Genomic DNA, 15,327 nt, shown 5'->3' with positions numbered 1-15,327 from the left:
CACATGTATCCATATTTTCTCATTCACTCTTCTGTCCAAGTGCATAAAAAGACTCTACTCCATGAAACCACTGCATGAAGCTTTGCAGATAAATGAGTTACATCCCTGTTCTGGGTTAGCTTAGAGCCTAGGGAAGTTGAAAGGCAGTAAAATGACCACTGTCTGAATAGGGACTTTTCCTCCTCTGGCTACCATCTCAGGAACAAAGGAAATTTAAATCTTTCTCAACATCTTCATTGGAAGGGGTGCTAGAGCTAAAATTCTTTGCGGACAGATACCTTGTCCATCATGTCAATACAATGCCAAAATGCATAGTTTGTTCACCGGTGGTGTCTCCATAGGTTAATATTCAGAAAAGGAAACTGATTCAGTTTTGAATATATAACACAATTTTAACATGGCATGAAGCCATGATTCTAAGTTCCTATTGTATATATGGGTTCCTGGCTTTCTTCCATGTGGTTATCGTGCATATTGATTCTTTTATCTGTGTATCCGATGTGAATCTATGCTGAGCTATATTTAAATTAGCCAATAAACATTTGATTTTATTTTCTGATCCAATTCATTAAAATGAAATATTCTGTTTTTTTGTGATATTAAACACCCTTCTCAAACACCTCTCAGACACAACTAGTTGGATTATGTCAGATTCTTCACTCGCTCAATCCACATACTGAAGTTCACAGCACAGCACACGATATATGTCTGTCCAAATCTTTGGCACTAATGATTTTAATATGAGCTTATGAATTTGAAACCTCTGAGAATTGTCGAATTCGAAAGAAGCTAAGAGTTCGTAACAAAATAGGATTCACAATTCAGAATGCTTAGTCATCGATTGGGATTGAAACTTTTATCACATGAGGCATATATACTTATTTTTTTTTATTTTTCTTGGATGTAGGACCTGAATTCTGAGCCTGGGTGTTTCCTTGAGCTGCTCAGCCCAAGGCTACTGCCCTACCCCTTGAACCACAGCACCACCTCCATTTTTCTGGTGGTTAATTGGAGATAAGTGTCTTATGGATATTAGGGCCAGGGCTGGCTTTGAATCCTGATCCTCAGATCTCAGCCTCCTGACTAGGTAGGATTATAGGCATGAGACACCGTGCCCAGCTACATGAGGCATATTTATTATCAGAAGCACAAATCATAATCATCAATTTTGAGTGTAACTCTAAGTATCATATTGAATATAAGATATTGACATTTCTAAGGAGTGTCCCAATATTCATATTTATGAAATGAATTATAGAGCACTTAATGCTTTGTCCCACTGATTGTTTAGAGTAACCTGGGATATAAATTCCTTTGGCTATATTATTGAAAATACAAAGACACCTTGTAGGAGAAGATAGAATGTAAATAATGAACATACCAAAGGTTATGTTCTCTCACACATATCTTGCCCTTCTGCTGCATTAGACTGAGTCATGTCCTGCCGAGAAAACCATTATCTTTTATCAGTCTCACCTACTAAAATCAGATAAATCATGGTATTTAGAGCAAAAGAAAATTTGATCCTTAAAGAAGCAAAAGTGCAAATCCTCAAGTATTCAAAGTAACCAAGAGCAGGGGCCAGGAGTTTGGCCTAGCAGTTAAAGTGCTTGCCTAGCATGCATGAAGACCCGGGTTTGATTCCTCGGTACCACATACATAGAAAAAAGTCAGAAGTGGTGCTGAGACTCAAGTGGTAGAGCTGTAGCCTTGAGAAAGTCCAAGGACAGTGCTCAGGCCCTGAGCTCAAACCCAGGACTGGCAAAAAAAAAATGTCTTCTAGGGCTGGGAGTTTGGCCTAGTGGTAGAGTGCTTGCCTAGCTTGCGCGAAGACCCTGGTTCGATTCCTCAGTAACACATACATAGATCAAAGCCAGAAATGGTGCTGAGACTCAAGTGGTAGAGTTCTAGCCTTGAGAAAATCCAAGGACAGTGCTTAGGCCCTGAGCTCAAGCCCAGCACTGGCAAAAAAAGTAAACAGTAGGGCCAGGAGCAGGAGTGGATAGTGAAACTCATTACGAAGCCCCATTCTGTGGCTTGCTCCACTGATCCTATTCAGAGAGCTTGATGACTTAAAAAATTATCAATTCACAAGGTCACTTTGACCTGTAATGAAAAAGGCAAATGCAGTGTACTACTTTAATTATTCTCAGGATCTACTTCTAAGCTTACCTTTATTAGCTATCATTTTGATTGACCATTTAACATAACAGTAAATCTGTTGAGAAAATTTCCGTTAAATGACTTTTTAGAAGTAAATTGGACTACTTACCTTGCCCTCGTGCCTTCACTGGAGTTTGTATCCTTAGCTCTTCAGCCTCAGAGGACTGAGCAGCACACTTCTTCAAAAGAACTAAGCAAGGAGTCTGCAGAATAATGGGATGAACAATGAGCCAGTGGGAGATGTGGAGATCACATTCTGACAAGATGCTTGAACTTCCTCTCTTAGCAGGAATGGGACAGGAAAATGTGAGAAACATGTATATGACATGAAAGATCATGAATAGAGGGGCTGATACACGACTTGTATGGCCAGTATGTCTTTTTAGGATGTAGAGCCATTGACCAGGAATCCAAACACCTATGTCCAGGCACAACTTCCTGACACACAGAGTGATAGCTAGGGTGCATATTCAACCAGGAATATATTGGGAATAAAAGCAAAACAGAAGGACAAGTCATGAGTTCAAGCCCCAATTCCAATACCAGGAACTACATAAATGACAGATAGAAAAGACAGACTCATAGATGATAGATTGTATAATCATATCTGCACATAGGTACTTGTATTCAGGGAGGAATTATCTGAACATATTAATATTCAAAGACATCAGCAATCTAACTTGTTATGGAAGTCTAGGAGATAATTTTGAAACTTTTTTTATGGTGACAGTTTCTATGACTAGTTTTTATCTTTATATTCATCACTATTCATTGCTTCAGAATTTTTCTGTGAAATGCTGTGTAACAATTAAAAGAAAAAATAAATACTTGACCTTTCTGACCCAGAGTCTATTAAACTAGCCTCAGGTATCTTCAGCTAATCACAGTCCTTTACTTATGATATTCAAATATCTATTGCTGAAGAAAGCACATAACCCTACATTCCTATACATGTTCTTTCTCATGATCTTTTCTTTTGTTCCAATTAATAGCACTGCTGAGAATTAGTCTCTTCACTAATAACACTTTTCTATGTTTTTAAATCTGCTTACTTAAGAAAGGCGAAAAAGCAGATTACATTGAAATGCAAACTTGCCTTCTCTTGTTTTCTAACACAGTAAGCTTAAACATAGGGCCTAAATGTTATCCCTTCCCTTTTTACAATCAAGGATACCGTTCTACCACTTGAGTCATAGCTCCACTTCTGATTCTTTGCTGCCACTACTGGCTTCAATCTGATCCTCAGATCTCAGCTTCCTGAGTAGCTAGGATTCCAGGCATGAGTCCCTGGTGCCTAGCTCAAAGAAAATCTTTATACATATGTCTTGCCACTGAGCAAAAGATCAACACAGAAAAAAAAGCCATATAGTATGACGCTAAATGAAAGGACCTCCAGGATGTAAAAACAAAAGGCATATAATGAGTGATTGTTGTCCTTGATGTACTATGTTATCTCTCATCTGTTTTACTGTCCCTTGGTTATCTCATATTGTTATAATACTTCACCTTATTATCTGATATATTTTATATATGCTTAATTGGTTATTTGAAATAGGAGAGGGAAAGGGGGAAATTAAGTTGTGAGAGGGGATGGGGGAGGGAAATGGGAAACAGGACATGAGAAAGGGTATCAATATTTGTGAAGTAATGCACCTTCTATCTTATGAATATAATGTAACCCTACTATTAATTACAATAAAAATATATGGAAAAAAAGAATTGTGCTTGAGAGACAGCAAGGGAAGAGATGACATTGTCCACAAAGGAATGTACTTTTTACTTGATGAATATAACTAACCCCTCTGTACATCACCTTTATAATGACAATAATACAAAATAACTAAATTAAAAGAACCATAGAAGGAATCTGTAGAATAATGATATAAACAAAACGAGCTGTGGGGAGTTGTGAAGATCACATTCTGACAAGATGAATTTCCTCTTTCAAGAGCAATGGAATATTAAATGTGAGAAGCCTGTCTGTGAAATGAAAGATCATATATACATGGGGCTCCGATAAGCCCTGTATGGCCAGTATGTCTTTTTTAGGATGCAGAGGCCACTGACCAGTAATCCAAACATGTATGTGCAGATACAACTTCCTCAGACACAGAATCATAGCTAGGGTGCCTATTTTGCCTAGTATTTCAGTTAGGAAAAAGCCAAAACAGGAGAGCAAGTCCTTGAGTTTAAGCCCCAATGCCAGTACTAGGAGATAGTATCTGCACATATGTGTATTTATATCCAGAAAGGAATCATCTGAACATATTAAAATTCAAAAGCATCAGCAAACTATCTGGTTATAGGACTAAGTTAGTTGTTAATTTTTCTGGATGATGGCGGTTTCTATGGTTTTAGTGGTTCTTTTTCTTTATACTCATCTCCTAAATTGTTTTATGAAAAACTTTTTGCCAGTCTTTGGACTTGAACTCAGGGCCTGGGCACTGTCCTTGGACATTTTTTGCTCAACACTCGCACTCTGCCACTTGAGCCACAGCACTACATCTGGCTTTTTCTATGTAGGTGGTACTGAGGAATTGAACCCAGGGCTTCATGCATGCTAGGCAAGAACTCTACCACTAGGCTATGCTCCTGGCCCATTCTCTAATCTTTTAATTAAAACAGATTATTTTCTTTGGGCTCCCCTACAACAATCCCCTGTGGTTTGGTTCCTAGTTAACATTTCTACTAAAAATAAAACCTACTTCCACCCATCACACCGTGCCCTTAAATCTCCCCTTATATCCCTCTGTGCCATGCTATACAACTTTTAATTCCTCAGATGTCCTGTCCAATCCCAACGTGTGCCAAACCAACCTCTGCATTGTCAAGTCCCTGGCCAGTCCCAATGATGCCGCTTTGGGTGCAGCTCCTCCTTGACCAGATGTATGGACCAAGGCTTTTCCTCCCCCTGTAAACTGGTCTTTCCAATTCCACAGTACACGCTGTACTCCCACACTTAGTTCAAAACTGTAAACACCCAAGCCCTAAACCCTCATCCAGGCCAACAGAAATGGGCCATTTTTCTCCCAGTTCTTGAGGGAGTAAACTTGGTGTCAATTATGGCATCCTTAGGGCTATCTGGTGGGAGTCCCCACCAATAACTCGGTGAACACTTACTCTCCTCTGTTGAGGGTTCTCCAACGCCCTGTGCCTTTTACAAACTCAAATAAACATAAAAAAAGGCTGAAGTGGTAGAGAGCTAACATTGAGTTAAAAAAAAGCTTAGAAACAGCACCCAGGCCGACTGAGGTCAAGCCTTTAGGGTACAGACAGACAGACAGACACACACACACACACACACACACACACACAAACTACAAATGGATACATAGAGCAAAGTCTGCTGTACAAATAACTGGCTCAGGGACTAAAGCTTGAGCTAACAGGAGATGGTTTTTACTGGATTCCTTCCTTCAACTCCACTCAGTCAGGTAAATGAACCCAGTAGGGTGACTCAGGCCTGGGGGTGGGATGGGCCACGGTGAGCCAATCACCACAGGTTGCTTCTGATTGGCTAATTGTAGGAGCGTCTTCATGAATCGTCCAATGAGAAGCGTCCATGGCAAGAGGCACATGCTGCCTGCATGAGTGGGGCTGTCTCCTCCTGAACTTTAATTCAGTCCCTGTGGTGGAGTTTCTGCTCAGTAACAACTCCCCCCGTCCCAGTTGGGGAAGCTGAGCTGTGGTCCTGAGCGCGGCCTATGGGGCTCTTCCCTGGACGCCAGCACCCTCCACCCCGGGCCTCGGCCCCGCTGCTGACGTTTCTCCGGGTTAGACTCCCACAGATGTCACTGCCCGGGCTGGTTTCAGAGCCGCCCGCGGGTGTGTGGGGTGCAGTGCCTGTGGATCTCCGCGAGGACAGCGGGGTGCGCGGGGAGCAGGAAGTGGTGAGTGCGGACACCAGTCCATGGTCAGCATCCTGGGCGGGGTGGGGGGGTGGATCCGGAAGGCAGGGCCTCAGCTGGGTCTGGTAGGCCCTAGGGGGCCGGGTAGTGAAGAGCTCCTCCAGGTAGTGAAGGGCTCCTCAGCCCTCCAAGGCCTGGAGAAGGGCTGGGGCGGGGCGGGGCTGGCAGCGGGCACCTGAGTCCTAGGAGTCCTGCCACCCTGTCCTGGCCATCCTGTCTGCTCCAGAGGAGGTGAAGTCACCACAGGCTGTGTGGGGTGGAGGAATTTATTATTTGTAAGAAGGAGCAGGGGGAATGTGGTGTGCCCAGTCATCTGTCCCTTCTCCTAGTTTTCCTAAGAGACTTTTCAGGGCCAAGGGAAGCAGGGTTTAAATCCCCGGACCATTCTGAGTGCTCCCAAGATAAATAATGTGACTTTTCACCTGTCTCCTAAATTACCAAACACATTGGAGATGGAGATCCATATGCACATCTGGTGGTGGTGGAAGTTGGAGAGATCTGTTGTCCTCTCTGACATGTGACTGATTTCAGGTTTGTTTTATGATGTCGATGTATGTGTGTGCATGTGTTTGTGTTCATGTATGAGTCTGGGCGCTAAATTCAGGGCCTGAGCTTTTTCACTCAGGCTGGTGCTCCACCACTTGTGCCACAGCTGCCCTTCCTGCTTTCTGGTGGATAATTGGAGATAAGAGTCTCACAGATGTTCCTGCCCAGTGTAGCTTTCAAATCTCATCCTCCTGAGTAGCCAGGATTATACAGGGTACTTCTGCCCCTGGCAACAGGATGAATGTTGACTTTTAATAGTTACTTTTTTGGGGGGGAGGGGGGATCATGAGTCTTGAACTCGGCCTGGGTCCTGTCCCTGAGCTCTTCAGCTCAAGGTGACTGCCCTACCCCTGAGCCACAACCTCACTTCTCATTTTTAGTGATTTGAACCCTGTTCCTCAGATCTCAGCCTCCTGAGTAGCTAGGATTACAGACATGAGCTTCTGTGCCAGGCTTTGTGCCTCCATTTCTGTGTCTTCCCATTAGCCCCTGGAATTCATTTAGATAAATATAATATAGGATCAGAGTAGATGTTGATTTTCCTTCTTTGAACCTTGAGTCATATTTAATTGTTCTTTCAACAAGAGGTGAACTGTTTAAAATTAAAAAATCACAGTTCTGTATTACTTTTAACATTATTTAAATATTTCAATTAAGAGATACAATGCATTAAAACTAATATCAAAGTGTGTGTCTACAGGAAAACTCTTTAACTATTGTAAATATAATGAATTTTAGAGTAGAAGAGATGGAGTTGACAAAGTCAAAGTATTAAAATTTTCAGTACTATTCCAATACTGGTGGCTCACATCTGTAATCCATGCTACTGGAGTGTGAGATTTAAGGATCACAATTCCAAGCCTGTTTGGAAGAAAAGTCCATGAGATTCTTATTTCCAATTAACTACTGAAAAGTAAGAAGTAGAGCCTTGGCTTAAGTGGTAGAATGCCAGACCTGAGCAGAAAAACCCAGGGATGTTGCTCAGGACTGAGTTCAAATCCCAGGACCTGCACCAAAAAACAAAAACAAAAAAGGTGGGGGGAGCGGGCAAAATACTTTCAAAATAACATGCTGAGTTGATGTGTTGAGTTGAAAACTCACTCTTTAAATTAAAAGTGTGTGTGTGTGTGTGTGTGTGTGCGTGGGCGCGTGAGCGTGTGCATGCACATGCACAGGGATGCGTTCTCAGGCACACACGCGCTTGGGTTCCTGCATTCATGAGTGTTTATGCCTAATAGCTAGGATAATCGTAGCCGAGGCTATGTGCCCAGCTTGAAGAGCTTCTTTTTTCCTTTTCTTTTTTTGTAGATCATGGGGCTTGAACTCCAGGCCTGTCCCTGAGCTCTTCAGCTCAAGTCTACTGCCTTGCCCCTTGAGCCACAGCCCCACTTCCAGTTTTCTAGAGATTAATTGGAGATAAGAGTCTCAGACTCTTCAAACTTAATAGCTTCTTTCTGGAAGATAGGCTCCCAAACTGTACATCAGGGATTAATAGTACCCCTGGATAACCCCGTGGTGCTATGAGGACTGAATGTGTTAATTAGTATAAAAAGTGCTTAGAACAATGCCTGGCAGATAGAAAGCCCTCAATAACTCATATTACTTTGATCTTGAAATCACAGGGATCTTGTTTGTGATAGGACAGCCTGGCTGACTTTGTGGTGACCGAGTATCTCTCACCAGGGAGGATCAGAGAGATGAGCCAGGAATTGCCTGTCAACCTGGCTTCTTCTGCAGTACGTTTGCTTGTGGCTAATGGAGATATTCTCTTAAAAAAAATTCTTGAGGATTTCAAATTGCTGGCTAACACATTGGTCCTAAAAGTTGATTGAGTTGTGAATAGGTATAAAAAATGAAAACAACTCAGAGGGCTCATATTCTCTTTACTATGCTGAAGTTAGATCTAAAATGCACTGGGATATGACAAATGATAAAGGAATTCTAGCTACTCACATACAGGGAGACCAGAAGAGATTCTCTTGAAAGAATCACAAAGGTGCAATGCCTGAATACCTTTTCATATTTATATAAAATAATATATGTACTGAAATGAACTCCAAGATATAAAAACAATGGACTTTTTTTTGTCCTTTTTTGCCAGTCCTGGGGCTTGCCCTCAGGGCCTGAGCACTGTCCTTGGGTTTTTTCCGCAAGGCCTAGCACTCTGCCACTTGAGCCATGGTATCATTTCTGGCTTTTTCTATGTATGTGGTACTGAGGAATTGAAGTCGGGTCTTTGTGCATGCTAGGCAAGCACTCTACTACAGCCAGGTTCCTAGCCTGGTCTATTTTTGTCTGAAAACTTGACACTACTGTCAGCATTAACGTCACCACCTAGTGCAGGAATAGGGTCAAATACTGACTGCGTGTAAGTTAATGTTGCACGATCTGTTCACAGGGCAATGACAGGAGGTATAGCTTCTTCATCCCCATCTTCTCTGTTGTTGCTGATATTTCTGATCCTTTGGAATTCAGTGCTTAGTGTACTGGAAAGGAAGACATTTTTCTCAGGAGGAATCAAACATATATGTTTCTGCTTCACAGTGTTAAGAGTTTTAGAACTAGAAGACATTCAGCACAGCCTACAGATACTTCTACTCTAGTTTTGTGATATTTTGAGGTCTGAATCGGCCAAGCCCACCATTGTGGTCTGCCAGTAAATTCTTCATTACCATCATCAAAGCCAACATGAATGTTGTGCTCAAAATCAGATGAAGGAGAAATCTTTTTACCTTTTTTTGTTTGTTTTGGTCATGGGACTTGAACTCTGGGCGTAACTGCTGCCCCTGAGCTCTTCAGCTCAAGGCTACCCCCCTACCCATTTAGTTACAGCACCATTTCTGGGTTTCTGGATTTCCTCGGGGTCGCGGTAGAAGTAGAGGTCGGGCATGACCCCCCACGGGTGCTCGCAAAAGATGGTGCCGCGCATGCGCAAGACTTCCCGGGCCAGCATCCACCACATGAGACCCACAGAGTGTGCGCCCTTGTTGTTGCAGGGGATGGCGATGTCCACGAGTCGGTGTTGCAGAGCGCGATGGTGGGCAGGTTGACATAGGAGGCCTCGGTGATCGGCTGGTGGTCGGCCCGTGGGTCGGTCACCACCAGCAGGCGCGGCTCGCGGAAGGAGGCCTGGATCTGGTTGGTGAAGGTCCCCAGCTTGAAGCGCCCAGCGATGGGCGTGGCGCCCGTGGCCGCCTCGAACTTGAGCAAGGCGCGCTGGCCGGTGTTGCGGGAGGAGATGACGCTGACGTCGGCCGGGTTCTCAATGGCCACGATGGCGCGGGCGGCCAGCAGCAGCTTCTCCCAGGTCCTCTTGAGGTTGATGATGTAGATGCCATCCGTCTTCCTCTTGTAGATGTACTGCTCCATCTGGAAGTCCAGGTTGGTGGCGCCCAGGTGGGTGCCCGCCGCCAGGAACTTGAGCACGTCCTCCTCCTTCATCTGCAGCACGTCCAAGGCTCCGGACATTGTGTGAATTTCCCTGGGAAGTTACGACGGGAATCAAGAACAACGTATGGAGCCCGGCCTGGTGAGCGCGGAAAGCCTTTGATTCTTTTCATAAGCTGTTTTCAAATATTGTCTGAATGCATGGGAACATGAACTCTGCCAGAGTGCTGCCTCTCTGTAGCATTGGCAGGCTGGGGACTGGCAGCCTGGCACCCTGACTCACCCCTCTTAAACTGTCAATACTCAGGAAGCTCAGTTTGAAGCTCTCTTTGGCATGAAAGTCCATATCTCCAATTAATCACCAATAAGGCAGAAGTGGAGTCATGACTCAAGTAGTAGAATGCCAGGCCTGCACAAAACAACTTAAGGAGCCGGCCGAGGTGGCTCAAACCCGTAATCCTAGCTACTCACGAGGCTGAGATCTGAGGATCACAGTTGAAAGCCAGCCCTGGCACTAAAGACCATGAGACTCTTATCGCCAATTAACCACTAGAAAAGTGGAAGTGGTGCTATGGCTCAAGGGGTAGGGTGGTAGCCTTGAGCTGAAGAGCTCAGGAACAGGGCTCAGGCCCAGAGTCCAAGCCCTACAATGACAAAACAAAAACAAAAACAGCTTAAAAGGGATAACACTAGGCTGAGTTCAAGACCCACAGAACTGGCTATCTGGTAGGGAAAACATGTTATAGATTGGCCCCTTTAGTGGATAGTGACTATATAGTGAGATGGATTGGGATAAGCCTGAATGCTGTTACAACTGAATTGTCAGCTGCTGGATAATTAAATCATGTTCCCAAACCATAACATCTTAGTTGTCACAAGTGATAACAGATAAGTAGAACACAAGTCACAGCCTTCCCAGGTTGTAGGGAGTGTTTCATGACTGGTTGATTTTAGGCCTCTGGAAAAATCTTTCATGATGGTAAGAGTGGACTAGAAGGCGGTGTAGAGGAACCAGAGTTCCATTTCCTGGCTGCTAAAGTTTTCCTCAGTGTCCCATAGAATGACCTGTGCTGTGTTGTACCAGCCCAGTGCTAGTGGTCTCTAAGGCCTTGAAGCATTGCCGTGTTGGTTTCCATCAAACCATGAGCCACTGAGGCAGCTTCTCCCAGGCCCTTTTCTTTGTCTTTTTAGTATTTTCTTTTTGTCAGTGTATATGTGTGTATACTAGTCCCGAGGCTTAAACTCAAGACCTGGGCACTGTCTCTTACCTTTTTTGCTCTAGACTAGTGTTCTACCACTCAGCCATAGCTTCAACTTTTTTTTGATGATTGAGATATAAGCCTTAATGGAGTTTTGTATCTTGTCTAGACTGGTTTCAGATCTCACACCTCAGCCTCTTGACCAGGTAGGATTATAGGCATGAGCCACTGGAACTCAACTGAAATGCTCTTTTGCATCTACATTTCAGTAGGTTCTATTATGATGTGAGTGGAAGATGGAAAATTTCTTATTCAGGACTTGAGAGTATAGGATGAAATAGATTTCTTCAAATAAATTAGTTGTTTATTTCAGGCTACATCTACATAATATAAACAAGTGTGGATTTACTGTGTAGGTGAATACTAGTCCATGCTCACTCTGGTGTGTCTTTCTAATCTTTTTCTGTATCCACACTTGCCAAAAGATGAATTACGTAGACATTCTTTATATATATAAATAGTTCTGTTCTGTTTTTGTGGTATCTTTGTTCAGTTTGGCTATCAGACTAATACTGGCTTCACAGAATGTGTGGCAAAGTTCTTTCCTTTTCCATTTTATGGAACATTCTTGATTCTTCTTTAAAGGACTGGGAGAATTCAGTAGTGAGCACATTTATTCTTGGGCTTTTCATTACAGTGAGACTATTACTGTTGGAACTATTATGACCAGCACTAAGGGGCTCAGGTGCTTTCCCTGCAGGTTTCACTTCTTTCAGATCTCACCCATACAGAGGGAAAGCTAGGATTATAGGCATGAGTTACTGGCCCCAGGAGATGGGAAATGCTCATTTCCAGCCAGAACTGGCCAAAAAAAAAAGATGGCTGGATGGCTGGTGAATGTTAAATTCTTGACTAGGCAACACAATATATGTGTTTCTTTTGTTGTTGTTGTTAATAAGTTGAATCTCATTTCCAGTTCTGTGGCTTTTAACTCTTGCTTTTGGAATTATTTGTGGAATATTTTAGGAGACTGTGAACTTTGAGGATGTGGCCATCAATTTTACCTTGGAAGAATGGGCTTTACTAAGTCTTTCTCAAAGGAAGCTCTACCAAGATGTGATGGGGGAAACATTTAAGAACCTGGCCTCCATAGGTAAATATTCCCTTACTTAACTGTGAGCTGTTCCTGCCCTTGGTAATGCTGCATGATTTAGAATGAAAAATGGAACATGTAGATGAATATATGACTGTAAATATACCATGATCTCATTATGCCATGAAAAGTGATGTAGTCTTAATATTGTTTCTGTAATGTTGAAGGAATCAATGGTTTCTGTGTTTTTATTTTAGAAAAGAAGCAGGGACAAGAAAATAGTGAAGTGAACCAAAACTCCAGGGAAGAAAAAAGGTAATTGCACTAAGCAGAAACAATACTGTTCTTTCAAATATTGTAGGGTGGCAGGAAATTTTTAAACTAAACAGATAACGCAAATACATAAGGATAGAAATTGACTTAATCTTAGGACATTTTTCTTTTAACATGTATACAAGTGGAGTTCCAAAATTTGTAAATTCAGAAGTCTAAAATATGACACTATGGAGACCATTTGGAGAAGACCATGCAGGCACAGGAGATACTTTTTTAATGGTTTAGTGCTTTAAAAAAAGTTCTTAGTTTGTCTGCCTTTTGTTTTTCAGAACTATATTTTTAGAGAGGCTCTATGGATCTGAAGAAGAGAGTCAGTTTAATGAAGCCTTCCAACAGAATGTAGAACATACCATGAATAAGAAAACTCTACTCAGACTTGCATCTTTCAAAAACTATATGTTTGGAGAAACCATCCTTGCTCCTTCACCCATGGGTATGCCTTTCAGAGCTCACACAGGACAAATATCTTTTCAGTATCAGGACATATCAGTATATGTGGACAGCCACAACACTCATAAAGAAGATGGGAGAGCTTACAGGAAATTCCATCAGGGGAAAATCAGCTGTGGAATGCACAATGAGGAAAATCCATTTGCAGCTAAACAATGTGAAAACTCCTTTAGCAGTTTTTTTCACAGACAAGAAAAAATTGACACTGAAGTTAAACACTGCTGTGAAAGTATGCATTGTAGAAGATCTGGCCCTCATTCTGGTATTCTTCAAGGGCATGAAAGAATCCACCCTGGTGAGAAACCCTTGGCATATGATCAATGTGGGAAAACCTCTTTTTCTAGTTCTCTTAAAGCACAGGAAAGAATTGACACTGTCAAGAAACCCTATAGATGTAAGCAATGTGGAAAAACATTCACTTTTTCTGGTGCCCTTCGAAGACGTGAAAAAAGTCACACTGGAGAAAACCCCTATGAATGTATGCAATGTGGGAAAACCTTCCCTTTCTCTAGTTACCTTAAAGAACATGAAAGGATTCACACTGGAGAGAAACCCTATGAGTGTAAGCAATGTGGGAAAACATACATTTTTCGCAGTTCCCTTGGCAGACATGAAAGAAGTCACACTGGCCATAAACCCTACACATGTAAGCAATGTGGGAAAACATTCATTCTTCTCCATTTCCTTCAAAGACATGAAAGAATTCACACTGGAGAGAAACCCTATGGATGTAAGCAGTGTGGGAAAACATTTGTGTTTCCCTGTTCCCTTCGAAGACATGAAAGAATTCACACTGGAGAGAAACCCTATAAATGTAAGCAATGTGGGAAAGCATTTGTTCTTCCCTACCATCTTCACAGACATGAAAGAATACACTAAAGAGAAACCTTACAGATTTAAGCAGTATGGGAAAATATTTGTTCTTATTATAGCTCTGATTGCCTAGAGTTATAGGATGAGCCCCTGGCTCCTGGCTGTTTTTGCTCTTTTGAAACAGGATCTCACTATGAGTGTAACCCTGGCTAGCTTAGGGATAGTGATTTTCCTTCAAGAGGAGAAGCTGTTTCCTCTGTATCCTTACAGTTATCATTGCTATTTGGTATCCTGGGATGAAGAGAGTTCTTGGCATAGACTGCTCTTTTTCTGCAATAATAAACCAATCTAGGAACAGAGCCCCGTGATCCTCTGTACCCTGAGCTTTGGGAGAGTGTAAGTAGCTGTTTATTTAGATACAGGCATCTCCCAAGGTCCCCAGCTGGGGATGGGATCCCTGAGATTTCCAGAAGGAAGTGGGCAGATACCAGCAGCCTGCCTGGAAGATACCAGTAGCTGAGTGAAGGATGGGTAGGTGAGGAGGCATGCCTCAATCTTTTCACTCACGGTAGATCTCACTGTCCCGGGCTGATATGAAACAACAGCATAAAAATATTGCATGCATTTTGTAATACTGAACATGTAACTTTTCTGCGCACACACACACACACACACACACACACACACACACACAGAGAGATATGTGTGGCACCAGTAGTACTGAGTCTTGAACTCAGGACTGGGCATTGTCCCTTAGCTTTTGAACTCAAGACTATAGCTCTACCACTTGAGCCACATCTCCAGTTGTGGCTTTTTTACTGATTAAATGGTGATGACTCACAGACTTTGTGTGCGCCCCTAACCCCTCCCTGCTTTGATACTTAATCTTCTGATCTCAATCTCCTGAGTAGCTGGAATTCCATGTGTGAGCCTCCAGCACCCAGGTTTACTTTGTTCGGATATACTATACCCAAAACTGTAATAGGAACAGCACTGTTTGCATCAAAACAGGCTGGGAGCTGGTGCCTCATATCTGTAATCCTAGTTATTCAGGAGGACTCAAGATCTGAGGATGGCGGTTGGAAGCCTGCCCTGGAAAGAACTTTCACTGAGACTCTTATCTCTAATTGACCAAAATGAGGAGGGAGGAGAGAGAGGTAAAAAGGAGGAAGAAGAACAGACAAAAGAAACATAGAAAAAAAAGCAAGTGCCATAAGATGAGCTAAGGCTTGAGTGGTAGAGCAGTACCCACCCCGGTGCCAGGTCCAAGGGGACCCATGCGGGGTTCTGTGCCTCCTGTGCTACACGGAAGGCTGTGGGACTTGAGGGGCCCTGAGGAACTGGACTCGGCCTGATCCTGCCAGGTGCTGAAGGGAGCAGCATGGTAGAAAGTTGCTGTGTCCTCCTGAAGTTCCCAAGTACATCCACTACC

The 15,327-nt window shown here is 42.9% G+C and overlaps 1 protein-coding gene and 1 pseudogene across 1 annotated transcript; one reads left to right on the top strand and one right to left on the bottom strand.

Annotated features, from left to right (window-relative positions):
* The first annotated feature begins 5,867 nt into the window (after nucleotides 1-5,867).
* Nucleotides 5,868-14,422, top strand: LOC150039841 (uncharacterized). The gene is made up of 5 exons (XM_090327562.1): nucleotides 5,868-6,053; nucleotides 8,258-8,353; nucleotides 12,230-12,356; nucleotides 12,554-12,611; nucleotides 12,902-14,422. Exons 1-5 carry the CDS (start codon nucleotides 5,868-5,870, stop codon nucleotides 13,959-13,961), a joined length of 1,527 nt encoding a protein of 508 aa, XP_090183688.1. The 3' UTR covers nucleotides 13,962-14,422.
* On the bottom strand, nucleotides 9,424-10,143 carry LOC150039842 (small ribosomal subunit protein uS2 pseudogene; annotated as a pseudogene).
* Nucleotides 14,423-15,327: the final 905 nt, after the last annotated feature.

This window comes from Megascapheus bottae, unplaced genomic scaffold (assembly GCF_031878675.1).
Source record: "Megascapheus bottae isolate mThoBot1 unplaced genomic scaffold, mThoBot2.hap1 HAP1_SCAFFOLD_79, whole genome shotgun sequence".
Classification (NCBI taxonomy): Eukaryota; Metazoa; Chordata; class Mammalia; order Rodentia; family Geomyidae; genus Megascapheus; species Megascapheus bottae.
This window is presented reverse-complemented; position numbering and strand designations above follow the sequence as displayed.

Coding starts and splice junctions, on each gene's coding strand:
- LOC150039841 (XM_090327562.1), top strand. CDS start 5,868: ATGGGGCTCTTCCCTGGACGCCAGCACCCTCCACCCCGGGCCTCGGCC. Junction 8,354..12,229: donor TCAACCTGGCTTCTTCTGCA/GTACGTTTGCTT, acceptor GGAATATTTTAG/GAGACTGTGAACTTTGAGGA. Junction 12,612..12,901: donor AACTCCAGGGAAGAAAAAAG/GTAATTGCACTA, acceptor TTTGTTTTTCAG/AACTATATTTTTAGAGAGGC.